The sequence below is a fragment of the Notolabrus celidotus genome, chromosome 23 (assembly GCF_009762535.1).
Source record: "Notolabrus celidotus isolate fNotCel1 chromosome 23, fNotCel1.pri, whole genome shotgun sequence".
Taxonomy (NCBI): domain Eukaryota; kingdom Metazoa; phylum Chordata; class Actinopteri; order Labriformes; family Labridae; genus Notolabrus; species Notolabrus celidotus.
Window position 1 is genome coordinate 280,526 of NC_048294.1, and position 27,916 is coordinate 308,441.

At 38.3% G+C, this 27,916-nt stretch overlaps 3 protein-coding genes across 5 annotated transcripts in view; 2 read left to right on the top strand and 1 right to left on the bottom strand.

The window, feature by feature from the left end:
* On the top strand, nucleotides 1-3,675 carry LOC117807724 (GTPase IMAP family member GIMD1-like). 2 transcript variants are annotated; one of them, XM_034677114.1, is made up of 4 exons: nucleotides 1-113; nucleotides 757-913; nucleotides 2,392-2,654; nucleotides 2,815-3,675. In XM_034677114.1, exons 2-4 carry the CDS (start codon nucleotides 757-759, stop codon nucleotides 3,088-3,090), a joined length of 696 nt encoding a protein of 231 aa, XP_034533005.1. In that variant the 5' UTR covers nucleotides 1-113; the 3' UTR covers nucleotides 3,091-3,675. The 2 variants fall into 2 exon arrangements, with proteins under 2 accessions (XP_034533005.1, XP_034533004.1); XM_034677113.1 differs by lacking the exon at nucleotides 1-113 and adding an exon at nucleotides 186-250.
* Nucleotides 3,525-12,094, bottom strand: aimp1b (aminoacyl tRNA synthetase complex interacting multifunctional protein 1b). The gene is made up of 7 exons (XM_034677112.1): nucleotides 12,027-12,094; nucleotides 10,227-10,377; nucleotides 6,526-6,620; nucleotides 6,246-6,359; nucleotides 5,516-5,874; nucleotides 3,943-4,114; nucleotides 3,525-3,869 (listed from the first exon to the last, which is right to left on the bottom strand). Exons 2-7 carry the CDS (start codon nucleotides 10,256-10,258, stop codon nucleotides 3,703-3,705), a joined length of 939 nt encoding a protein of 312 aa, XP_034533003.1. The 5' UTR covers nucleotides 10,259-10,377; nucleotides 12,027-12,094; the 3' UTR covers nucleotides 3,525-3,702.
* The window catches only part of LOC117807721 (phosphatidylcholine:ceramide cholinephosphotransferase 2-like), a 16,257-nt gene continuing 182 nt past the window's right edge, over nucleotides 11,842-27,916 (top strand). Inside the window, exons 1-7 of one of the 2 annotated variants that reach the window (XM_034677110.1) lie at nucleotides 11,842-11,960; nucleotides 18,595-19,343; nucleotides 21,683-21,800; nucleotides 21,897-21,954; nucleotides 24,341-24,436; nucleotides 24,547-24,731; nucleotides 26,359-27,916. The exon at nucleotides 26,359-27,916 is cut by the window's right edge and continues 182 nt beyond it. In XM_034677110.1, the coding sequence (XP_034533001.1) occupies nucleotides 18,817-19,343; nucleotides 21,683-21,800; nucleotides 21,897-21,954; nucleotides 24,341-24,436; nucleotides 24,547-24,731; nucleotides 26,359-26,532 (1,158 nt within the window). In that variant the 5' untranslated portion in view covers nucleotides 11,842-11,960; nucleotides 18,595-18,816 and the 3' untranslated portion in view covers nucleotides 26,533-27,916. The remainder of the gene's footprint in view (nucleotides 11,961-18,594; nucleotides 19,344-21,682; nucleotides 21,801-21,896; nucleotides 21,955-24,340; nucleotides 24,437-24,546; nucleotides 24,732-26,358) is intronic. The other variant, XM_034677111.1, reaches the window with a different exon arrangement.

Below are 27,916 nucleotides of genomic sequence, written 5' to 3' on the forward strand. Positions count from 1 at the left end.
TTCATGACGCCAGCAGACCTTTAGAGTCGTCTCTGTAAATCTAAATTGAACGAATGTTTTTCTGTTTTACGACCTGATACAGCTGCAGAGCGAGGGACAGGTAGGCTGGACAGGTTAGTTATTAACCAGGTACCACACACACACACACACACACACACACACACACACACACACACACACACACTCTACCTATATTGACAAGGGCAGGTAGATAGTGTCCGTATTTGCTGCTCCTGGTACGGTCGAGCAGGTAAGACTCTTGACTTCAGTTTGGATGTCTTGTATCTACATAAAGTTGATTTATAAAGAGTTCAGTCTTCAGATCTTAGACTGTAAATTAAAGATTTATGAAAATGTTCAGATATATTTGATCATCATACAGGTAAAGGTACGTTTGAGGTTCAACCTATAGGGAGTCACTGCTGACAACAGAAACTGTAGCTGGTTGGATGTAGAAGTGACATTGTTTTTATATTTCACAATAAAAGCGTGAGATTTATCTCCTTTTTTTTTCGCATTACAGCAATACTTAAATTTTCACTGAGATATCACAATATCAGCTGATTTGAAATATAATATGATATCATTTTTCCGTACATGATGTAAAAAGCTCTCTCCGATCTTCTTCCTGTGTCGTCAAATCAACGTTTGACATGTTTTTTTAACATTTTAAATATCTTAATAAATCAAGACGAGAGAAGGAGTGGTAAAGTCGTAACAGCTGAAGCTAACGTTGTTTGTCCGATGTCTCCTCAGATGTTTCCCGCCATGCAGAACAGTCCACATGAAAAAGAACATTCCGGAGTTCTCAGCAGTTCTTGTTTTCATCCGGAGCGGAATGTTCTGTCCCTGAACGTTCTGTTGCTAGGGGAGAGGCAGAGTGGGAGGAGCTCTGTGGGGAATGCTCTGATTGGTCAGTAGACTAATACATTACTACAACAGATACATTTTCAACTTTGACTTTAAAGAGTGTAATAGTTTCATTCAATGCACAAAGTCAACTCATAAGTTCCTACTTTGGTGACCTTTGACCTTAACGGAACACTGACGACTCAAACTGTGAAGGCTGTTTAAGCTAGTTAGCTTTGTGTGATTTACTTTGACAAGTTTTTTTCAATTTGGGGAACAAGCTAACTCGACTGGATTCCATAATGTTCATCGGATACAATGACGATGAATCTTTAGAGCAACAGAGGAAATATTAACTCCAGATATAGAAAAAGAAAAGCCTTTAATGACATGTTGTGACAAAAATGTTGCTTCTGAAAGGAAAAATCATGAAAAAGTGAAAATTTCACGTTTGAAACAAAAAAAAATTTAAAAAGTGAAAATTTCACGTGTAAAGCGAATAAACATGAAAAAGTGAAAAAAACATGAAAAAGTGAAAAAAACTTGAAAAAGTGAAAAAAACTTGAAAAAGTGAAAAAAACTTGAAAAAGTGAAAAAAACTTGAAAAAGTGAAAAAAACTTGAAAAAGTGAAAAAAACTTGAAAAAGTGAAAATTTCACATCTGAAGCGAATAAACATGAAAAAGTGAAAATTTCACGTTTGAAGCGAATAAACATGAAAAAGTGAAAATTTCACGTCTGAAGTGAAAAACATGAAAAAGTGAAAATTTCACATCTGAAGCGAATAAACATGAAAAAGTAAAAATTTCACGTTTGAAGCGAATAAACATGAAAAAGTAAAAATTTCACGTCTAAAGCAAAAAAAATTTAAAAAGTGAAAATTTCACGTGTAAAGCGAATAAACATGAAAAAGTGAAAAAAACTTGAAAAAGTGAAAAAAACATGAAAAAGTGAAAATTTCACATCTGAAGCGAATAAACATGAAAAAGTGAAAATTTCACATCTGAAGCGAATAAACATGAAAAAGTGAAAATTTCACGTTTGAAGCGAATAAACATGAAAAAGTGAAAATTTCACGTCTGAAGTGAAAAACATGAAAAAGTGAAAATTTTATCTCTGAAGCGAAAAACATGAAAAAGTGAAAATTTTATCTCTGAAGCTAATAAACATGAAAAAGTGAAAATTTCACAATTAAACTGAAAAAAAACATGAAAAAGTGAAAAATTCACATCTGAATCGAAAAATCATGAAAAAGGGAAAATTTCACTTATGAAGTGAAAAAAACATGAAAAAGTGAAAATTTCACAATTAAAGTGAAAAAAACATGAAAAAGTGGAAATAGCCTGCTAGCCTCTTAGCATTAGCTCCCCAAGCTAAATCGGCATACAATACAACATCAGTCAGCCAACCATCTCTGTTAGGTGGCTAATTCTTTAGCTAGCCAACACACAAACTGAACATTTCTAAGGACTCCTAAAATAAAAATAGTCGTTTTAACTTTCATTCAAAAGTAAAAACTTTATTAAATTTAAATCTTCTGCAGGTGGAGAAGGATTCCAAACAGGCATCCGCATTTCTGGCATCTCCGTGAAGACAGAGTGCCGACTCCTCAGCCGGACTTTCCAGAACTTTTTCAGAAGGCAAGGGGCGGAGTCTGACCTCCTGCTGAGGGTGTTAGACACACCCCCTCTGATGCCCCACCCACATAGCGTGCACCAGTTTTTCCCTGACGGCGTGCACGTACTTGTGCTTGTTGTGCGAGCTGACCTGACACATGAAAACACACACCTGGAGGAGCATGCCGAGGTACACACACACACACACACACACACACACACACACACACACACACACACACACACACACACACACACACACACACACACACACACACACACACACTCAGTTATGTATCCTTGTGAGGTCTCTGAGTGATCCAGTTTATCACCCTTGTGTTTGTTTTAAGGCTCTCCTGGGTCCAGAATGGCGTCATCACACTTTACTGGTTCTCACCTTTGCTGACCACCTGAAGAAGGCGGGGCTTCATCCACCAGACCACCTATCACAGACCGGTGACCGTCAGAGAACTCTAGCTGAAAAAGTAGAGGGTGGAGTCTTCCTCTTAGACAACAGCTGTGATTGGCCGTCGGTCAGAGGACGACCGTTGATAGAGCGATTGCTCCGCCTCTCAGCTCGTAACCATCACAAAGCTTTGAAGGTCTTGACAGAGGTCTCACTCTGACGTATTTTACCTATTGTGTACATTTTAATTCAAAGATGTTCAATGCTAAATCAAGCTAATTGAAACCTCTGGTGTTGAATAATGAAGTCAATCTGGATGTCCCTAAAACTGCAGTTCTTTAAGTGTCCACTTGAGGCTTCTTCCAAAAGTTAGCCTGTCCCCATAGAGCCCCATGTGAACATGTCCAACTTTACAGCAGAGATGAACATGTTTACCTCAGAGATCATTCGTGACAACTTCACATGAGAAGGTGAGGTTTTTAAAACCTCATCTGTTTTTTTTTATTGTGTGTCTGATTTGATTTGATTTGATTTGATTTGATTGGTGTGTGTTTTGTCGCTGTAGCCACTGAGTCCCAAAGGATGGCTCCAGAATCTGTTTCCCAAACTTTTATCAGCGTTAAGTCGAAAAAAAGTTCAGATACAAACCAACACTTCATGTATGGAGTGACTACTGTGTCATGTTTTTAATCATAAACAACAACTCTGTAACAAAAATGGACTTCATGTCTTCTAAATTCTAAGCTAACAGGATTAGCTTCTGACTGGCTGAGAATGATTAGCATTTGTTGATAATAAAAGTCCTCTGGAGAACTTCAGGTCCCTGCTGGGTCTATCTGATGCTGCAGTTGGTGAGGGAGGGGGCCCTGCACAGACCTTTCCCCTTCACCTCAAACGCACAGCCTTTATAGTTGGCCACGCCCCGACCGTCCACCTGCAGGTCGGCCTGAAGGAGCTCCCAGACCCTCTGCTTGGACTGCAGCTCCTTGTCGGGGTCACCTGAGCGGAGAGAGGGGACGTTAAGTTCATCCGTTACATTCAGGGATTACATCTGTCTTGAGTTCAGCTCTACCTGGGTAGTTGAGGAAGGTGACTCTGTCTCCGGGGATGGACCCTGTGGGCGGAGTCAGAAGCTCGCTGCTGTCCTCGGAGGCGGAGCAACTGAGGAGGCGGGCCTGAGCGGCCACGCCCCTCACCCTACATTCCTTAATGTTGCACAGCAACACCGCGAGACTTCCCTGGAGCTGCAGAGAGAGAGAGAGAGAGAGAGAACGATGGATTAGAGAAAAGACTTAGAAACAAGATAAGGATGGGAGAGGGAGAAGAGAGACATTTGGACGTCACTTTCATCCTTGGGTCTCAGGAGGTACAAATAAAGTAAATGCACTACACCACCAGACCAGTAGAGGGCAGTAAAACAAAGAGGAATGCCATTCATCACAGATGACACCATAGAAGCAGACGGACAGGCAGGTATCATTATGAGCAACACAACAGTTAGCCTGTTAGCATGAAGAGACTCAGCTGGTCTGTTTTAGATGGTGCTATATTTCATCACAGATGGAAAAAAATGACTGTGAATGGTTTTTGGAAGAAACTGAAAAAGAAAATTGAAAAAAAAAAAAAAATTTGACAAAAAAATTAAAAAAAAAAATTTGACAAAAAAAAATTGAAAAAAAGACATTTTGAAAAAAATTTGAAAAAAATTTTTGAAAAAAATAAATTGAAAAAAAAAATGTGTAAAAAAAAAAATTGGAATTTTTTTTTTGAAAAAAGAATAAAATAACAATAAAAAAATTAACAATAAAAAAATTGACAAAAAAGTTGACCCAGAGCCTGTTTTAGATGGTGCTATATTTCATCACAGATGGATTCACTGAATCAACACGTGAGAGGAGATAAGCGCGAGTAGCAAAGACGTTTCAACACAGCTTTAAAATCCTTTTGAACTCAAAAAGCCGTGATCGCAGAGATCGGCCGGTGTTTTGGTTTAAACAGCGACCCTGTTAACTGGAGACTCTCAGCCGGATGCATCCCTCATAAACGTCTTTAGACCATCATTAAATATCTGATGAGGATATTTTGAAATCTTAATAAAAACTAAACTAGTTTGCATTCCCAGGAACTCCCTCTGTGTTTCAACAGCTGTGTAAACTCCACAAACACTGACACTTTCAGCTGAAGGTCTCCAGTTTACAGGGTCACTTTATAAACCGGAACACCGGGAGAGACATAGAACACATAAAAACTAATGAAAGAAAGAGAAATCAAGTGAATCACAGATGTGTGTGATGTTATTGTGGACGCCGTGCGGGATAAAAACACTGAGGTTAATCTACCAATCAGACACGTTCAGCATTGCAGGCCCCGCCCCCCCGAAGTCCCGGGGCTTTTTGAAAAGTACTACCCCCCAGCAGGGGCTTTTTAAGGGGGAGATTATCTACCCCTGATCTAAATGTAGACCCTGGGTCCACCGGTCCAAACGCACGTAGTTCAGGGGTAAAGTTCCTCTGGTCGAAAAACGCCTTTATATATTTATACTTTGAAAACATGAGAGCTACGTGAAAGTAGCTTCAGTGTGTGTGAAACTTCTTCTCTTAATAATTTAAATTCACGTTGAACATTAATAAATAATCTCTGGTTACCTCCTCAAAGTCCGTCTGTTCCTCCAGTTTGCTGATGACGGTCCGTGTGGCGCTCTCTCCCACGTCCACCTCCTGAACGCTCATCGTCTCCGCCAGCGGGTGGCGCCGGATGTTCACGATTCGCCCGACCCTCAAGTCAAGTCGTGACACGTCGATGCTTGGCTCCGCCCCCAAGGTGAGGGAGTCTAGCGTGGGACAGGCTTTCCTCTCTCCTCTCCTCCTCCTGCTCGGTCGCTCGTGAGGGGGGTTCCTCGGACCAGCGGATGTTGCTCCGGCAGGGGATGGCGGCTGATTGACGGGTGTCTTGGAGGCGGGGCTTGCTCTTTGAGGAGGCGGGGCCGGGGAGAGCAAAGCTTTGGCTGAAAGACAACAGAAGAGGACTGGTTGTTCTTTCACTGAAGTCGAATCAAAGTGAATCAATTCAGGAATTTAATCTGATCCATCAGAGCGAGCGTCTGACTCAGATCTCATTAAATCCCAGAATCCTCTCTGATTTAAATCTGACCACAGCTGACACGGGGACGCTCACAGGGACACGAAATCAACCACAGTCTGTGTGTGTGTGTCTGTTTGTCTTTCTGTCTTTATGAGGACCAGGTTCAGTTACAGACTTGACATGTGGGGTCCTTTAAAAGAAACAAAGAGTGAACACAGCTGAGATCATCCGTCTCTGGTTCATGTCTGGTCTCAGGTGGACCTGGATCAGCAGGATCAGGGTCTGAGCGTGTACCTGTGCGTCTCCTCTGTTTGTCCTGAAGTTGATTCCTCAGCGACTCGATGTCTTTCTTCAGTTTGCCGTTTTCTACGAGCAGCTTCCTCTGATCTCTGACGGACGCCTGCAGCACTGAAACACACACAGAAACACACACATGTAGTTCTCATGTCATCCACCAGGGGGGCGTGAACACGATGGGACCGTGTTAAAATCTCTGATGGAGTCGAGCAGAGTCGTGGTTTCTCTGAATCGTATGATGTGTTTGGTGATGTTGAACACCTGTGTGCTCCCTTACGTGCTTTCTCTCTGGTCAGCAGGGCGTGCGTCTTAAAATACTCCACCATCTGCTCGCCGTCCTCGGGGTCGAGCTTGATGAGAGCTTCTGCCAGGCTGAGGGACAAAAACACAGAGTCACACCCAGGGAGGAGAGGGACACTAAGGACGTCCATTTACTTAGAAAAAGAGAGTTTTTTTATTTATTATTTAAGAGAAAAATGTGTGTGTGTGTGTGTGTGAGTGTGTGTGTGTGTGTGTGTGTGTGTGTGTGTGTGTGTGAAGAAGAAAAATAATTCTGGATGGTTTTCTGGTGGTGGAGGTTAATGTTAAAGAAAACATAACAAAAAGAAACTTCAGTTAAATTAAAATGAATTAATAAAAATGCAAAATCAAGAACTACAATCATTGCCATAATCCCTTTAAAATAATAATAATAATTATAATTAGTTAATTAATTAAAAATAGATTTAAAAAAAACGTAAAATCAATTATTATAATCATCACAATAATTCATTTAAAAAAAATTAGAAAAAAACATGAAAAAAAAAATTAAATACATCAAATAAATTACAATAATCATCACCATAATCACTTGAAAAATACAAATTTTAAATAATTTGTCAAATCAATTATTATAATCTTCACCATAATCCCTTAAAAAGAACAAAATTTAAAAAATATCAAAAATGTTTAAAAATTTATCAATATGTCAAATCAATTATTATAATCTTCACCATAATCCCTTAAAAAATAACAAAATTAAAAATTATAAAAAATGTTTAAAAATTAATTAATATGTCAAATCAATTATTATAATCTTCACCATAATCCCTTAAAAAATAACAAAATTAAAAATTATAAAAAAATATTAAAAATGAATTAATATGTCAAATCAATTATTATAATCTTCACCATAATCCCTTAAAAAATAACAAAATTAAAAATTATAAAAAAATATTAAAAATTAATTAATATGTCAAATCAATTATTATAATCTTCACCATAATCCCTGAAAAAAAGAACAAAATTAAAAAATATAAAAAAATGTTTTAAAATTAATATGTCAAATCAATTATTATAATCTTCACCATAATCCCTGAAAAAAAGAACAAAATTAAAAAAATATCAAAAAATATTAAAAATTAATTAATATGTCAAATCAATTATTATAATCTTCACCATAATCCCTGAAAAAAAGAACAAAATTAAAAAATATAAAAAAATGTTTTAAAATTAATATGTCAAATCAATTATTATAATCTTCACCATAATCCCTGAAAAAAAGAACAAAATTAAAAAAATATCAAAAACGTTTAAAAATTAATTAACATGTCAAATCAATTATTATAATCATCACAATAATCTTTTAAAAATGCTCTAAAAAATAAATAAATACATAATGATAATATTATTAATAAGTTATTGTTATAAGGTTATCAAATCTTTTGAAATAATGGGCCAAAATAAATCAACTCTGTTTAACTCATATTTAGCTTTGAGGTCAAATATCAAACAAACAGATAAAAAAAACTAAGGAAGGCAGTTTAGAAAACATTAAGTCAAGTTAGAGTTTCAGTGAAAAAGTTAAACTGAGAAATGAATCCCTGAGTCTGTTCAGTTCAAGTCAAGTCTCAAGTGGACCGACAGAAGTCCAGGTCAGGTCTGCACAGGAGTTTGTGTTTCCATGTGATCCACCTGCAGGTTTCAGCAAGTAAGAGAAGATGTCACAAGTCTTTCAGGTGTGTGTTTATCACGTAAACACGAGGGTTTAAAATGTAAATACAGAGTTTACATGATGACCTGATGTAAATCAGGAGGGTTGAGATGTCACCGATACACAGAGCAGACGTTTACTCAGATCTTATCTCAGAAACACAGACCTCAGAAATGTCAGGAATAATTGAGAAGTCTGTCTCAATCTGATCACAAACACCTCACGGACAGATTGATTTAAACTCAGTGATGTTACTCCTACAGGTAACCCTTCACACACACTCACACACACACACACACACACACACACTCACACACACACACACCTGAGGTCACCTTTACACCTGGACACAGAACGTGGAAAGAGCCGTCACTAAAGTTTATCAGAGACGAAGACACTTACATTTTAATACCATCAAAGGTCTACACACACACACACACACACACACACACACACACACACACACACACACACACACGCACACACACACACTCACACACACACACACACCTGAGGTCACCTTTACACCTGGACACAGAGCGTGGAAAGAGCTGTCACTAAAGTTTATCAGAGACGAAGACACTTACATTTCAATACCATCAAAGGTCTGCACACACACACACACACACACACACACACACACACACACACACACACACACACACACACACACACACACACACACACACGGGCGGGCTGAAACCAGCCTATTTACATAATGTTAAACAGAGAGCTACTGACTCAGTCTGGTTAACATTTACATAAACAAATCCACTCGAATGTCACTGAATCAGTTATCTCCATCAGGTCAACGTTAAAGGACCAATCCGCCCAAAACACTTTGTTTTAACAGGATCAAAGTTTGTTCGTTTTTTAAAGTGATAATAAAAATATTTATGATGTTGACAGAATTACAAAAAGCATCATGAGGGGCTCTTTAAATGAAGTTCCTTTCTATCTTACATCACTCACTTTAACTCTTCCTGTCCCATTAAAGTTACTAACCATAAGTTGTTTTACAACCTCAGGAACTTTACCCCTGAACTACGTGACCCAGGGTCCACCGGTCCAACCTTCTAACAGGCTAACTGTTGTGTTGCTCATAATGATACCTGCCTGTCCGTCTGCTTCTATGGTGTCATCTGTGATGAATGGCATTCCTCTTTGTGTTACTGCCCTCTACTGGTCTGGTGGTGTCGTGCATTTACCCGGGACTTCAGCCCGTGGTCCAAACGCAGACAACAATGGGGGACCAGGAACCTTTTAGTGCAGGGGGAAAGTAGTTCTGGGGGCTAAAAGACCCCTGGACTCTTGGTCCAAATGCATCTCATGAGAGTGTTAGGTCAGATTGAGTCCTCACAATGCTGTTAAACAAACATGAGGACACACACAAGCAGCAACTGCTAAACCCCTGAAACGCAGCGAGGAGCAACAGCTGCAGCTCGGCCTCCTGCTATAAATAACATCAGCTGCTGAAAGACAAACCACACAACGAGGACTACAGCCTGAAAATACTCAAACCCTGAATCCAGAGGAACTCTTTCAGAAACATTGTAAATGTATCGCCCTGAGTTAGTCTTTGTCAGAGTCCTGGACTAAGACTAAACTTCTAAAATGATAAAGTCTTGACTTGAAGAGAGACTTAAGCTGTCAGATAAATGACAGCTGAAATATTCTACAGCAGCGTCTGAGCTTTAAGGAGCATTAAAAAGGACTTCTGAAGACCTGTACCAGTTCTTTCTTTCCTATGAGACAGAACTCTTATCTTTGATATTTGCAGCAAAGAGAAAACAAATCAATAAAAACATTTCTTATAAAATAAAATGAAATTAAAACACCTTGAAGATAAAGGAGGAGCATGAACACACAGTCACCTCTGACTCAACCCTTCATCTTGTTCCTCTGCAAAACCATGAGACATGTTAGACACAGAGGGGCAATGATAAACACACACACACACACACACACACACACACGATAAACACAGTAACGTCAGCGTGTCATACCTGGGGTTAAACAGGTCGTCGGCGTTCTCCATGCTGCACGCTGTCGTCGGTCGGACGGTCGGACACAGAAAGCTCAGAGAGTCTCAGTCCTCAGCTGACACACCAACTCTGTCAGCTGTCTGCTTCCATCTCCAGCTGGAGGGGGGGGGGGCTGGTGGTGGGGGTCAAAGGTCAAACTACTACCCCCCTTTAAATCCAGACCCTGAGATTTGAGAATCAAAAATGTTTTGTTGCAAGACCCAGAGAGCTCACTCCGTCTCATTTAACAGCCTTCAGGTCCTCGGGTAGTGGATTTTAGATCGGACCAAAAGTCCCTGAACACCCGACCTGAAGATCTGAGCTCTGCAGGGAACTCAAGACCGACCTTTGTAGTCTCACTTTGAACTGAGTCTCATTCTTATAATAGTTTTATTCAATCTTACTTAATTTATTTATTATTTAGTTCAAATTTCAGTCACTTTTTTAAGTACATAGTGTCTTATTTTAAATCACTATAGACATGTATATTTTATTTATTCACTGTTTTAATTTTTTTATTGATTGTGGATTATTTCACGATGAGCCTCTGAGGTCTGTTTTAGTTACTGTGTTTAGATTCAGTCGTAATTAATAGTAAAGTCACAAACCTCTTAATAACCGTCAGATGTGTTGACATACGTTCCTTTATTTTAAATATGTGTAAATAAATATGAGATTAAATAAAGAGTAAAGACAACAGCGTGTTGTGTTCAAGGTGTTTAAGATTGTCAGTGAACTATCAGCCCCCTCTGGTGGTAGACTCAGGCACTTACCTCTCGACATTTAAAGCTGCTGTGAGGAACTTTTGTTTTGTATCGATTCTGGCGCCCCCTTGTGGACAAAGCGATACCTCTTATCTCTTGTCCTATACATGCAAAAAGTTGTTACAGCAACCCAGACATAAGTACAACCAAGAAGAAGTTTCAATAAGTAAAATAAAATAAAATACAAATAGATAAATAAAGCTAGAATATCATTTAGATATATACAATGTTACAATGGAATTTAAATTAAATAGCAGTAATTACAGGCAGTATTAAAAATGATTCAGTAGTGACAGGTTGACATGGTGTGATTATAGTTGGTAATGACAGATTAAGCAATAAATAAAAATAAATATGGGTATGTAATATGACCGTGAGTTGTAGTAAACAATAATAATGTAATATAACATAATATAAAATGACAAAGATAATTATATAATACAGTATATTATGCATTATAATGCCAGCAGCAGGAGTGTGACAGACAATGCAGGGATTATAAAGAGTATAATTCTGTTTTAAATTATAATTGACAGATTTTAAAATAGTGAATTAGACCAAAAGTCCCTGAATGCTTTAAAACTCTTAATTTTTACTTTAAAATAAAAAATCAAAACAAACAAAGTCTCATTAAAGTTTCCTAAAAACCAAACTGACTTCAATCTTCCACCCAAACTGCCTCGTGCTTCCTCCAGCCCCCCACCTATCCGGAAAACACCGACTGATCCCGAGCAGGTGAGTCCTCGAGTCTTCAAGGTGTGCCCCCGGAAGCAGCCGCACCATATATGGTGCTGCCGGGAGGCTCGAGGGTGGGCGGGCTCTAAACAGAACACACACTCCCTGAAACCAGCGCGAGCTCACACAGAGGTATAAGCAGGAGGGCGCGAGGAGGAGGAGGGGAAGTAAAAGAAGAAGAAGAGAGAGAGAAAGAAGAGACTCTGTTCTTTAACAGGTGAGTGTGTTTGGATTCAACTCTGAGTTCACTTTATAAAGTCGGTTAATGGATTCATGTGTTCACCTGTTGGAGGTGAGACAGGCAGAAAGGTGTCCCTCTGCGTCAGACAGGTGTGTTCCTCAGTTCCTGGTCATGTCGACGTGCTCGTGTCAACATGAGAGGAGACTTTCTGAGACTCTGTAGCAGATCATGAAACAGCCTCTGAGTCTGTGTGTGTGGATTAATCGACTAACTGGGTGTTGTTTGTTTGTTTTAACTTACATAACGACTTTAATATTTAGTCTCAATATTTAATATTTAACCTGAGACAGTCTGACTCTGGGAGGAGCTGCTCATTTCCCTTAAAGTGTTAAAGTTAGTCACTCTGCTGGTTTTACACATTAAAGTTCACTCAGTGACTTTTCAATTTATAATCAGCTCAAAAATTAAAGTAGATGATTAATCGGTTATTCAGCTTCTATGGAAGGCCAACTGTTGCATAATTATCACCACATAAACAAACATTTAACAGTTTGAGCTTTGCTTTGACATCTTCAGGGTTTGAACTCTTAATTTAGGGATACATATCAATAAAACCATCACTGAGTTAACCCGCTGACTTCCTGTCAGAGGTCATTCCCAGGACTGCCTCCCTCCTGGACTCTGTGAATCCCTCTCTCTGTCTGAGAGTCTTGTGGCGGTGAATCAGCTCTAATTCAGGGAAATGAGGTTCTCATGGTTTTTTTAACTTCATTACAGTTAAAGTCAGTTATTCTGTGGTCGCCGTAAACAGGAAGTGACATGCAGAGGATGAAGAATCAGCTGTATCATCCTGATGTGTTGAAGATAATGAAAGGGAACAAAATGAACACAATGTGTTTGTTACTAACTCATAACAAAGTTAAAAATATGCACCAGGTGTCTGTCACTTTTTAACATTTTCACGCTCATCCAGTGAAACTCTTCAAGAAATGTTTTTGTTTTGATATCAAACATTAAAAAAAACAAGTCAACAGCTGTTTAAATAAATAACATCAGACTTAAGATTAGGGATGTCATGTTTTAAATTTTAAGTAACCTCCGTGATCGATCTTTGGAAATGTTAACAATCAATTATTGATTAATCATTTTCATGTAAAAAATAATGCCTTAGCGACACAATGTTTATATAACTGACACTGTTGAATATTTTCAGATCATATTGAGGCGTACAAAATGTTAAACAGGCTGAATATTAATGTTTGGAGCAGCTTCATAATCTCTGCAGACATACAGTCATTAAAGTGAAGGCTCAGACTTCAACAAGGGAACTGAACAGAAACGTGAAGCGGCGTGAAGCGGCGTGAAGCGGCGTGAAGCTGCGTGAAGCAGCGTGAAGCAGCGTGAAGCGACGTGAAGGGACGTGAAGCTGCGTGAAGCGGCGTGAAGCGGCGTGAAGTGACGTGGAGAAACATGAAAAAAAGTAAAGCTGCGTGAAGCGACGTGAAGCTGCGTGAAGTGACGTGAAGCTGCGTGAAGCGACGTGAAGCGACATGAAACTGCGTGAAGCTGCGTAAAGCTGCATAGAATGACGTGAAGCGTCATGAAGCAACATGAAAAAAGTAAAGCTTTGTAAAGCTGCGTTAAGCGACGTGAAGCTGCGTGAAGCGGCGTGAAGCTGTGTGAAGCTGTGTGTAGCTGCGTGAAGCAGCGTGAAGTGACGTGAAGCTGCGTGAAGCGGCGTGAAGCTGTGTGAAGCTGTGTGAAGCTGTGTGAAGCTGTGTGAAGCTGCGTGAAGCGGCGTGAAGCTGCGTGAAGCTGCGTGAAGCTGTGTGAAGCTGTGTGAAGCTGTGTGAAGCTGTGTGAAGCTGCGTGAAGCGGCGTGAAGCTGCGTGAAGCTGCGTGAAGCTGTGTGAAGCTGCGTGAAGCGGCGTGAAGCTGCGTGAAGCTGCGTGAAGCTGTGTGAAGCTGTGTGAAGCTGCGTGAAGCGGCGTGAAGCTGTGTGAAGCTGTGTGTAGCTGCGTGAAGCTGTGTGAAGCGGCGTGAAGCTGCGTGAAGCTGTGTGAAGCTGTGTGAAGCTGTGTGAAGCGGTGTGAAGCGGTGTGAAGCTGTGTGAAGCGGCGTGAAGCTGCGTGAAGCGACGTGAAGCGACGTGAAGCGACGTGAAGCTGTGTGAAGCTGTGTGAAGCTGTGTGAAGCGGTGTGAAGCTGTGTGAAGCGGCGTGAAGCTGCGTGAAGCGACGTGAAGCTGTGTGAAGCTGTGTGAAGCTGTGTGAAGCGGTGTGAAGCGGCGTGAAGCTGCGTGAAGCTGCGTGAAGCTGCGTGAAGCTGCGTGAAATGATGTGAAGCAACATTAAACTGCATGAAACTGCGTGAAGCTGCGTAAAGCTGCGTGAAGCTGCGTGAAGCTGCGTGAAGCTGCGTGAAGCTGCGTGAAGCTGCGTGAAGCGACGTGAAGCTGCGTGAAATGATGTGAAGCTGCGTGAAGCTGCGTGAAGCTGCGTGAAGCTGCGTGAAGCTGCGTGAAATGATGTGAAGCAACATTAAACTGCATGAAACTGCGTGAAGCTGCGTAAAGCTGCATAGAATGACGTGAAGCGTCATGAAGCGACATGAAAAAAGTAAAGCTTCGTTAAGCTGCGTGAAGCTGCGTGAAGCGACGTGAAACAGCGTATAACAGCATATAACGAAATGAAACAACGTGAAATAATGAATCTACTCCATTAATTGTTAACCTTCCTTCTTTAAATGATTCCTCTTACGTCATCCCGCTCACCCGTTTCAGGACGAAGTGAGTAAATGTAGACGTCATCCAGATGTTTGGGACGTTAGCGGCTAACGGACATTTTTATCAGAACGAAGAGTCCGAAACATAAAGTTCGTGAGGTGTTGAATCTGAAATATCAAAGTTATGAAAACAGTTTCATCGTCAGGTTGATGGAAATTAAGTGTTTTGACTCGTGTCTTTGCAGAAACGGTAACGTGTGTGTGTGTGTGTGTGTGTGTGTGTGTGTGTGTGTGTTGGCACACATTCACGTCTGTGTGAAGCGGCGTGGAAGCAGCAGCAGCAGCAGGAGGTATTTAGCAGGAGAGAGAGACATGACTCACATCAGTCCTGAGTGTGTCTGCACACACACACACATCAGTCCTGAGTGTGTCTGCACACACACACACATCAGTCCTGAGTGTGTGTGTGCAGGTTTCTTCATGAAGAATAAACTCTGATGCTCACACTGCTGCTAGCTTCCATCCAGAAACACGTCTGTTTGTTTGTTTAGTTGCTATGAACAAACGTGCAGATCTGAACCTGCAGCATGTCTGAGACTCTGAACACGTGTTCCTCCTGACTGATGGAAACAAAATATGATGTTTGATCGTTTCCTGAAACTGAAGGAGGAACAGGCTCTTTGTTTTCACATTCATTGATAAAATGATCTGTATTATGGACAGGTTTGCTCCAGGATGAAATCTTCAATAACTTCATTAACTTCCCGTCTAAAACCTGGTTTATACTTCTGCTTCGACTCGACGGTGTAGCCCCCGTACCTCGAATTGACCCGGACTGAAAGCCCTGTGATTGGTCCGCTCGGCTGCAATGCATTTCCTGCATTTACAGCACTTCCTGAATCACTGCACATCATTAAAAGCAAGACCAAGACGCTCCATCGAACCACAGGAGAGAAATCCTCATTTTGAAAGTGAATTTAAAATCAGCAGGTGTGTGTGTGTGTGTGTGTGTGTGTGTGTGTGTGTGTGTGTGTGTGTGTGTGTGTGTGTGTGTGTGTGTGTGTGTGTGTGTGTGTGTGTGTGTGTGTGTGTGTGTGTGTGTGTGTGTGTGTGTGTGTGTGTGTGTGTGTGTGCGTGCGTGCGTGCGTGCGTGCGTGCGTGCGTGCGTGCGTGCGTGCGTGCGTGCGTGCGTGCGTGCGTGCGTGCGTGCGTGCGTGCGTGCGTGCGTGCGTGCGTGCGTGCGTGCGTGCGTCTGAGGAGACTTCCGTGTGTGATTTGGTGACTGAGCTGAGGAAACCTGAGACACTGAGCTAACGGCGTTAGCAGCAGCTCAGCTAGCAGCCTCTTTATCACCCATCAAACTGACTTCAGGTTTTCACTTCTCCATGACTTTGAGACACTGAAGTGGACGAGTCATAAGAGACCAACATCAACCTCCAATCCAAGCTAACGCCGTTAGTGATAGCTCACCCTGCAGCCCCTCCAGCCTTTCTGTCCCCACATCAGACCTCTGGAGGAACTGGTTTCTGATGTGGGTCAGCTTCATGTGGTCTTTGAACCAGTTTGTTATCTCTACTCTGAGTCATGTTCATGAAAGGATTAGCTCAGGAGTGTGTCGCCTAATCTCATCTTCAGGTCTGAGCTCTGATTTAAAACGTTGATATTTAAACATCCAGAGCAGAAGTCAAGAAGTCGAGAATGTAAAATATTAAGTAGAGAGAAACCTTAAATGTTTCTTTGTTTGGAGTCAGCTGACAGAAGGAGAGCCGGGTCACTGATCTCCTGTTCGGTGATGATGCTGCCCAACTAGTTTACTCGTCCCCAAGTCATGTGTGTGTTAATGTGTGTGTGTTAATGTGTGTGTGTGTGTGTGTGTGTCAAGTAGAGTGTCAGTGGGCGTGTCAGTTTAACAGGGAGTGCCTCCCTAAGGTAACTTCCAGTCAAACTGTTGAGATTCAATCTTACTACCTTGAGAAGCAGGTCAATGACCCGCCTGAACTCGATAAACCGCTGCAGTCCAACAAAAGAGCGTCCTTATCTCGGCTGAGCTCGCCGTGATCGGCGTGCAGCAGGCGTGTCCTTCAGGACTTCCTGAAATGTAAATGAGGTTCATGTGAGAGAAGAGGAACAAACGTTAGCTGTTTAATATTTCCTTCTTTTAAACTGATTTAGTAACTGATGAAGGGAACGACGGAGCAGCTGGAGCTTAGACTGCATTTTTAATTCTGCAGAAATCTCAGGGTTCGGTTCTGAGGGGGCGTCTTAAAGTGACAGCACACTGAAAATAATTTAGCTCTGAAATGTGTCACTTTTTAAAAATCACATTCAGAGCAGAATTTGTGGTCTTTTAATCACTGTTTAATATAAATGTTAAATGTAAATGTTTAATAATAAATCTAAATTTTAAATGTTAAATCTATATGTTGTTTAATCTAATTGTTAAATGATAAATCTAAATATTAAATGTTAAGTCTAAATGTTAAATGTTGTTTTTAAATATGAATGAAAAATGTTAAATCTATATGTTAAGTGATAAATCTAAATGTTAAATAATAAATCTAAATATTAAATGTTAAATCTCAATTTTAAGTCTAAATGTTATTATCTAAATTTTAAATGTTAAATCTAAATGTTGTTGTTTAATCTAATTGTTAAATGATAAATCTAAATATTAAATGTTAAGTCTAAATGTTAAATGTTGTTTTTAAATATATGTGAAAAATGTTAAATCTAAATGTTAAGTGATAAATCTAAATGTTAAATAATAAATCTAAATATTAAATGTTAAATCTCAATTTTAAATCTAAATGTTATTATCTAAATTTTAAATGTTAAATCTAAACGTTAAATGATAAATATTAAATTTTAAATGCTAAATCTATATGTTGTTGTTTAATCTAATTGTTAAATGATAAATCTAAATATTAAATGTTAAGTCTAAATGTTAAATGTTGTTTTAAAATATGAATGAAAAATGTTAAATCTAAATGTTAAGTGATAAATCTAAATGTTAAATAATAAATCTAAATATTAAATGTTAAATCTCAATTTTAAGTCTAAATGTTATTATCTAAATTTTAAATGTTAAATCTAAATGTAAAATGATAAATATTAAATTTTAAATGTTAAATCTATATGTTGTTGTTTAATCTAATTGTTAAATGATAAATCTAAATATTAAATGTTAAGTCTAAATGTTAAATGTTGTTTTTAAATATATGTGAAAAATGTTAAATCTAAATGTTAAATGATAAATGTAAATGTTAAATAATAAATGTAAATATTAAATGTTAAATCTCAATTTTAAATTTAAATGTTATTATCTAAATTTTAAATGTTAAATCTAAATTTTAAATCTAAATGTTATTATCTAAATTTTAAATGTTAAATCTAAACGTTAAATGATAAATATTAAATTTTAATTTTAAATGTTAAATCTATATGTTGTTGTTTAATCTAATTGTTAAATGATAAATCTAAATATTAAATGTTAAGTCTAAATGTTAAATGTTGTTTTTAAATATAAATGAAAAATGTTAAATCTAAATTTGAAATGTTTTATCTATATGTTGTTGTTAAATCTAAATGATAAATTTAAATGATAAATCTAAATATTAAATTTTAAATCTAGACATTGTTGTTAAATCCAAATTTTAAATGTTAAATGTTAATGTTTTAAATATATATGATGAATGTTAAATTTGAATGATAAATCTAAATATTAAATGTTCAATCTAAATTTTAAATCTAAATCTTAAATGTAAATGTTGTTTTTAAATATAAATGATAAATGTTAAATCTTAATGTGAAATGCTAAATCTAAATGTTAAATCTTACTGTTAAATGTTAAATCTAAATGTTAAATGTTGCTCTGTAATCCTTAATATTTAGCTCATATGCTCATCATGTTTCCACCCACTCTCACAGTTTGTTGTCTTTTCTCCAGGTTGGATTGGCCAATCAGCTGCCTCCTGTGTGACCTCAGCGTGGTATCGATCACTGATTGGCTCTCTATCAGCAGCAGCCTCCTGAGGGCCTAGACCTGCTGGAGTCTGGACCACAGAGAAGACTGAAGCGTGTGTGGTCTGATTCAGCTGTTTCTATTGGCTGCTTTACTGAGGCTGTGATTGGTCGGAAACCAGGAAGTCTCACTGATTAACGAAAGACAATGGCGGCATCAGAACTGATCCAAAGTGAAGACGATGTCCGCCCTCATGTGGAAGTAAACGTCACCACAGCAAACCTTCCCACGCCCCCTCGTCCTCCGAGAGTTTCAAACGGTAACCCGCCACGCCACGCCCCCTCGCCGACTCAGCCCGCCGACGCCAACGACGGCAGGAAGCATCAGGAGCGCAACAAACTGAGCAGCCTGCTGATCCAGACGCTCAGCAGCGGACTCAGGAAACACTGCGACTACGTGAAGATCAGCGTGCCGGAGGAGCGCACCAACCGCCTCCCCGCCGAGTGGTGGAAGACCGGCGTGGCGTTCCTGTACGCCTTGTTCAACCTGGTCTTCACCACCGTCATCATCACCGTCATCCACGAGAGGGTGCCGGATAAGTCAGTGAGCCCGCCGCTGCCAGACAAGTTCTTCGACTACGTGGACCGAGTGCCGTGGGCGTTCACCGTCACCGAGGTCAACGGGCTGATCCTGTGTGGACTCTGGCTCATCCAGTGGCTCTTCCTCAAACACAAGTAGGTCCAGAGAAGTCCGACCCGGGACATCAGAGACCATTTACAGGGTCAAGTTTGGTTGTCCTACCTGGTACTGCAGGAAGACCGCGCCCCCCTGTGGTCCGACAGTCTTAGGTTTCAGATATAATCTTCATGATGAAGACTTCTTCTCTAAAGATACATTTAACATAAAACACACAGCTTCACAGTATCTTTGAACGTACTTTAGAGATAGTTATAGTTTTAAAGATTTCATCAAAAATGTTACATTTAAATATAAAATCAAAATTCTGAGACTGAAGTCAGAATCTTATCTGTTCTCTGAATTTAATATTTTTCCCAGAACTCAATTATTTTGAATTCAGATTTCTTTCTATGAATTCACATTTTAATTAAGAATTCACATTTTTACTAAGACTTCAGATTTATATTAAGAACTCACATTTTTATTGAGAATTCACATTTTTATTAAGAATTCACATTTTTATGAAGAACTCACATTTTTATTAAGACTTCAGATTTATATTAAGAACTAACATTTTTATTAAGAACTCACATTTTTATTGAATTCACATTTTTATTAAGAAATCACATTTTTATTAAGAACTCACATTTTTATTAAGAAATCACATTTTCATTAAGAACTCACATTTTTATTGAATTCACATTTTTATTAAGACTTCAGATTTATATTAAGAACTCACATTTTTATTAAGAACTCACATTTTTATTAAGACTTCACATTTTTATTAAGAACTCACATTTTTATTAAGAACTCACATTTTTATTAAGAACTCACATTTTTATTAAGACTTCAGATTTATATTAAGAAATCACATTTTCATTAAGAACTCCCATTTTTATTAAGAACTCACATTTTTATTGAATTCACATTTTTATTAAGACTTCAGATTTATATTAAGAAATCACATTTTTATTAAGAACTCACATTTTTATTAAGAAATCACATTTTCATTAAGAACTCACATTTTCATTAAGACTTCACATTTTTATTAAGAACTCACAATTTTATTGAGAATTCACATTTTTATTAAGAACTCACATTTTTATTAAGAAATCACATTTTTATTAAGAACTCACATTTTTATTAAGAAATCACATTTTTATTAAGAACTCACATTTTTATTAAGACTTCAGATTTATATTAAGAACTCACATTTTTATTGAGAATTCACATTTTTATTAAGAACTCCCATTTTTATTAAGAACTCACATTTTTATTAAGAACTCACATTTTTATTAAGAAATCACATTTTTATTAAGAACTCACATTTTTATTAAGAACTCACATTTTTATTAAGACTTCACATTTTTATGAAGAATTCACATTTTTATTAAGACTTCAGATTTATATTAAGAACTCACATTTTTATTAAGAACTCACATTTTTATTAAGACTTCAGATTTATATTAAGAACTCACATTTTTATTAAGAAATCACATTTTTATTAAGAACTCACATTTTTATTAAGAACTCACATTTTTATTAAGAACTCACATTTTTATTAAGAACTCACATTTTTATTGAGAATTCACATTTTTAGTAAGAACTCACAATTTTTATTTAGAGTTCTTATTTTTATTGAGAATTCACATTTTTATTAAGAAATCACATTTTTATTAAGAACTAAATTTTTTATTAAGAATTCACATTTTTATGAAGTATATAGATTTTTATTTAGAGTTCAGATAATTCCGATTTGTATTTAAAGTTCTTATTTTTATTTATTAAGCAGATTTTCCCCCAGAATTAAATAATTTTTTCAGAATTCACATTTTTTACATTGTTTTAAATTTCTACCTAAGTTCTGACTTTTCCTCTGGAGTATTTAATTGAGTCAGACTCTGTTGTGACTTTTCTCAGAGTTCTGTCGTTATAGATTCTGCTGCTCCACAGAAAAATTCAACCAGTAGTTCCTGCTCTTTCTACTTCCTCTATCAGAGCTGGTCTCTTTCTGAACACGTCGTCTGTTCAGTGTTTCCTGTCAGGTCACTTTAAAAGCCTTTATTTGGAGACAGGACAGTGGACACTTTGAGCTCCACATCCTCCGTTGGTGATCAATCCGCTGAGCTAAACCGGCCCCTCACGTCCCTGTCCTTGTTCACTGCAGCAACTCAGCCAGCAGCCCCTGAAGCCACACGAGGAGCATCAGAGATCAATGTGTAGAGTCGACCTCAGGGGAACAGAGCTGCAGACTCACATCTTAACTGTTCTTCTAATATCAGTCGTTTCTTATTTTATAAAGATATCTGATGAACTGAAATCAAAGCCGACAGGAGGAGAGGAAGTCTTCCTTTTAAATGCTAAGCAGTACATTTCTCTCTCTCTCTCTCTGCAGATCGATCATCAGCCGTCGCTGTTTCTTCCTGATCGGGACGCTCTACATGTACCGCTGTGTCACCATGTACATCACCACCCTACCTGTGCCGGGGAAACACATGGTGTGTGCCCCAAAGGTAAAAAACAAACAACCTCTGAACTTTCACCGCATCGTCTTAAATGTAAACACGAGTATCATCTGCTAACGTGTTTCTGTTTGGTCGTCTCTGCAGCTCTACAACGACTCCACGGGGAAGATCTGGAGGATTCTGAGGCTGATCTCAGGAGGAGGTGAACACAGACTCTGAATATAACCGACTCTGAATATAACCGACTCTCTGAATATAACCGACTCTCTGAATATAACAGACTCTGAATATAACAGACTCTGTGAATATAACTGACTCTGAATATAACCGACTCTCTGAATATAACCGACTCTCTGTATATATAACAGACTCTCTGAATATAACCGACTCTCTGAATATAACAGACTCTCTGAATATAACAGACTCTCTGAATATAACAGACTCTCTGTATATATAACAGACTCTCTGAATATAACCGACTCTCTGAATATAACAGACTCTCTGAATATAACAGACTCTCTGAATATAACAGACTCTCTGAATATAACAGACTCTGAATATAACAGACTCTGAATATAACTGACTCTCTGAATATAACAGACTCTCTGAATATAACAGACTCTCTGAATATAACCGACTCTCTGAATATAACTGACTCTGAATATAACAGACTCTGAATATAACTGACTCTCTGAATATAACAGACTCTCTGAATATAACAGACTCTCTGAATATAACCGACTCTCTGAATATAACTGACTCTCTGAATATAACTGACTCTGAATATAACAGACTCTGAATATAACAGACTCTCTGAATCTAACTGACTCTGAATATAACCGACTCTGAATATAACAGACTCTGAATATAACAGACTCTCTGAATATAACAGACTCTCTGAATATAACAGACTCTCTGAATATAACAGACTCTCTGAATATAACCGACTCTCTGAATATAACAGACTCTCTGAATATAACTGACTCTCTGAATATAACAGACTCTCTGAATATAACCGACTCTCTGAATATAACAGACTCTCTGAATATAACAGACTCTCTGAATATAACAGACTCTCTGAATATAACTGACTCTCTGAATATAACAGACTCTGAATATAACAGACTCTCTGAATATAACACAGACTCTCTGAATATAACAGACTCTCTGAATATAACAGACTCTGAATATAACAGACTCTCTGAATATAACCGACTCTCTGAATATAACTGACTCTGAATATAACCGACTCTCTGAATATAACAGACTCTCTGAATATAACTGACTCTCTGAATATAACAGACTCTGAATATAACAGACTCTCTGAATATAACCGACTCTCTGAATATAACAGACTCTCTGAATATAACCAACTCTCTGAATATAACAGACTCTGAATATAACCGACTCTCTGAATATAACAGACTCTCTGAATATAACAGACTCTCTGAATATAACAGACTCTGAATATAACAGACTCTCTGAATATAACTGACTCTGAATATAACAGACTCTCTGAATATAACAGACTCTGAATATAACAGACTCTGAATATAACAGACTCTCTGTATATATAACAGACTCTCTGTATATATAACAGACTCTCTGAATATAACAGACTCTCTGAATATAACAGACTCTCTGAATATAACAGACTCTGAATATAACAGACTCTCTGAATATAACTGACTCTGAATATAACAGACTCTCTGAATATAACAGACTCTCTGATTATAACAGACTCTGAATATAACAGACTCTCTGTATATATAACAGACTCTCTGTATATATAACAGACTCTCTGAATATAACAGACTCTCTGAATATAACTGACTCTCTGAATATAACAGACTCTCTGAATATAACACACTCTGAATATAACAGACTCTCTGAATATAACAGACTCTCTGAATATAACAGACTCTCTGAATATAACAGACTCTCTGAATATAACAGACTCTCTGAATATAACAGACTCTGAATATAACAGACTCTCTGAATATAACAGACTCTCTGAATATAACAGACTCTCTGAATATAACCGACTCTGTGAATATAACAGACTCTCTGAATATAACAGACTCTGTGAATATAACAGACTCTGAATATAACCGACTCTCTGAATATAACAGACTCTCTGAATGTAACAGACTCTCTGAATATAACAGACTCTGAATATAACAGACTCTCTGAATATAACAGACTCTGAATATTACAGACACTGAATATAACAGACTCTGAATATAACATTCCTTCTAACCCAGAAAAAGCTGATCACATTAATTACAGTAAAAAAAGTAAAAAAAATTCAGCTTCATTGTTTGAAAAGATCGGAAACCTCACAGAATAAACATTATTTTTAAAAACTGCAGTTCCTCTGAGTGTCCACTAGGAAATATCTCAGGTCAAAGTGCTGCAGACGATGCTGTGAAATAATGATCAGCTTCAATCCAACCCTCTCCATCCTTCAGACCGTCTCTGTAGTTCTCACGTCCTGCCTGTAGGGGGCAGCATATTTGAGGTTTATCTGTATTGTGCAATCAGGTGTTCCAGTTTTAACCCCGCCCCCTCCCCGTCCTGTGTTTCAGGTTTGTCTCTGACCGGCTCTCACCTGATGTGTGGTGACTTCCTGTACAGCGGTCACACGGTCATGTGTACGCTGTCCTACCTGTTCATCAAAGAGTGTGAGTACCACACGAAGTTCTTACAATCGTGTTCTAAGATCTGTAAAGGATGTGGTGTGTAGCTTCTTCTCCTTATCCCCCTCTGACCTCTCTCCGTCGTGGCGCTGCAGACTCCCCCCGCTGGATGTGGTGGTATCACTGGTTCTGCTGGCTGCTCAGCGCCTCAGGAGTCCTCTGCATCCTGATCGCTCACGACCACTACAGCATCGACGTGGTGATCGGATACATCGCCACCACCAGGATCTTCTGGTGGTACCACACGATGGCCAACACACATGTACGTAAACGCTTAAAGGTAATACCTGCCTAACAGGGACCACCCGTGTGGGGACTTGCATTACGTCCCCATAAGGACTCAAAGTATCAGGGTCAGTTTTAACAGTAGACCCTGAACAGAAGAGCAGGTCTGTATTCTTTATGTTGTGGACTCCATTCAAACACATATGAAAGCGATGACATCATCACCTGTGCTCCTTTACATCCAGGTAGTAGAGCTTTAGAGTGTCATGGCAGCAGACAGAGACCTTTCTGGAGCTCCCTGGTCTCGTAGGTTCCTCTGGATCTCTGACGTAGATTCCTTTTTTGGGGTCTGTTATTCTTTCTTTCTTTCTTTCTTTCTTTCTTTCTTTCTTTCTTTCCTTTTTCCTTCCATTCCTTCTTTCTTTCTTTCTTCCTTTCTTTCTTTCCTTCTTTCCTTCTTTCTTTCTTTCTTTCTTTCTTTCTTTTTTCCTTTCTTTCATTCCTTCTTTCTTTCTTTCCTTCATTTTTTCTTTCTTTCTTTCTTACTTTCCCTTTTCCTTTCATTCCTTCTTTCTTTCTTACCTTCATTTTTTCTTTCTTTCTTTCTTACTTTCCTTTTTCCTTTCCTTCTTTCTTTCTTTCATTCATTTTTTCTTTCTTACTTTCCTTCTTTCCTTCCTTCTTTCTTTCTTACTTTCCTTCTTTCTTTCATACCTTTTTCCTTTCCTTCCTTCTTTCTTTCATTTGTCTTCCTTTCTTTCTTTCTTTATTTCTTTCTTTCTTTCTTTCTTTCTTTCTTTCTTTCTTTCTTTCTTTTTTCTTTCTTTCTTTCTTCTTCTTTCCATGTTTCTTCATCCTTTATGTCTCCTTTTCTTATCCCGTCCTTTCCTTCTGTCTTTCCTTCATAATTTATCCTCCTCTTTTTCTTTCTTCTGGTCTCCCTCTCTTCTCTCTTTTCTTAGACCTTTCTGGAGTCCCTGAGCTCCCTTGTCTCGTAGGTTCCTCTGGATCTCTGCTGCTGTGGACGTGGTCCAGACTCCAGCTGCTACAACTACTACTATCCGTCTCCCCACTATCATCTCTCTCTCTCTCTTCACCTCCTTCTATCCCTCTCTCCAACACGGTCTCAGCAGATGTGTGTCTAACATGAGTCTGGTCCTGCTGGAGGTTTCTGCCTGTTAAAGGAAGTTTGTCCTTGCCACTGTAACTTGCTAAATGCTGCAAAGTGCTCTGCTCATGGTGGATTAAGATGAGATCAGACTGAGTCCTGTCTGGAAGATGGGACTGGATCTGATCCCGGTCTTGATGTTGGGTCTTTGTTAATGGACTAGAAAGGCGCTTAGTCGTTTAGTCAGGTGGTACAAAGGCTGAAATTTGAAACCACAAGAACTGTTTTTCATTTCATTTCACGCTAACAAAATTTAACTTTAATTTGGATGATTTACTTGGTAAAAGATAACTTTTATTTGATTTGGATTTATGTATTTATGTAGGAATTAGAGATTAAAAAAGGGTTTTCTTATTCTTATATCAGACAGACTTCCTGTGTTCTACCTGTAAAGTGTCATGTTGGTATGTTGGAGTGTTTTTGAAAAACAATATTTTCCTGTTCTCATTTCTGATGATTGATTTATTCTTCAGTTATTTCTTGAAACCAATCGTGTGTTTCCGTGTCTCCTCAGACTCTTCGCCAGGCGTCTAACAACTACTTATCGAGGACCTGGTGGAACCCCATCTTCGGTTTCCTGGAGAGGAACGTCCAGACGACGGTTCCCATCTCCTTCTCGTGGCCCGTCAACCTGCCGTCGTCCTGCAGACAGAGGTACCGGATCGTGGAGGGGGGACGGGACGAGTGAGCCGCATCCTTTCCCTGGCTGCCGTTTATAAAGATGGAGGACTTTGAAGCCAGTTTACTTTTGAGGACAAGCTCCCCCTGCAGGACGCCGTCTGAATATGAGGAGTTACCTGATGACTGCTCGGACACACAGAGGTCAAATAATACCCGATGATTACCGTCACTAAACGCCAGATCTTACCTCCCAGCTAGCCGCCACTATTCCCCGAATCTACGTCAACGTATTTATTTCTCTGAGAGGAAAATAAAACCAAAGGTTAGTCAGAAGGTAACAGAACGAGAGAACAGCGACTTTGAGTCTGTGTTCATCAGATACAGATTCTGTCAGGTTATTAAACTTCGACACCTCAGATGAGTTTTTGTAAGTTATTTGAATTTTTCCCTCCAAAAATGGAGTGAAATGTTATTTTCTCAAACTTGGTGAAGTAACTGATAAACTTAAAATGTTTTAAAGCTTTTTGCAAACAAAGTAAAAAAAAAATTAAGTAAGAATTCAGGAAAAAAAAGATGAAAAATGGTGTGTTTTTACCAAAACACATTCGATTAGATGTGAAAAATGTCACTTTTGATTTCATTTCCTGTTTAAAAAACAAAAAAAAAAGGTCCAAAAAAATCTGTTCTGAATAAAAAGTTCTTAAAATTTTACAAAACTTTCAGTAAATTTCAAAAATGTTTAAAAAAAAAATTGTACCAAATCTAAATCGCTACCTATTTAGAATTTGGAATATCTCAAAGTTAGCTTAGGTTGCATGTTTAGCTGTTTTGATAAGTTGTGCCGTTTAGCTTCATCCATGGAAGGTCAACATAAATCTAAAACAAAGAGGAAACTGTCTAAATGTTTAAATATCCAGATTACTTATAAAGTAGCCAGAAGTTACGGACCAAACCTAAGATGCTAGCTACATAGCATTCTCAGGGCTAACTTTTCAAGTGCGTCTTTAAAAGTATGAGAGCATTGTTTTGGGTCCAAACTGGTGCTGTTAGCTAAATGCTAACCCCAAAAGAATATATGTCGAGTATTCTCATAGGTGAATGTGCCACAGAGACAATTTGACTCAATGTTTACGTATCAACATTAATATCTGTGCGTGTTTGTGCCAGCTAACAAGCTAGCAAGATAGCTTCTATTAGCTACATTGCTAGCAACGTATACTGTACATTCCAGACGTTGGGCTCCCGTCAGTGTGAGTCCATGAGTGTATTTAATGAGTATTGTTGTAAATAACTTCCTGTTCTTGATTGTTTCTGTTTAAGTTATATTTTTGAGTTCAGTGTGTAAACTCTGGAGACATCGAGCTTCTTTGTTTCTGTTTCTTTCTTTTTTTTTATAACTTGTTTTCAACGTTTCGTCGTTCTTTTTGTCAAATCTCAGTGAAACAGTAACT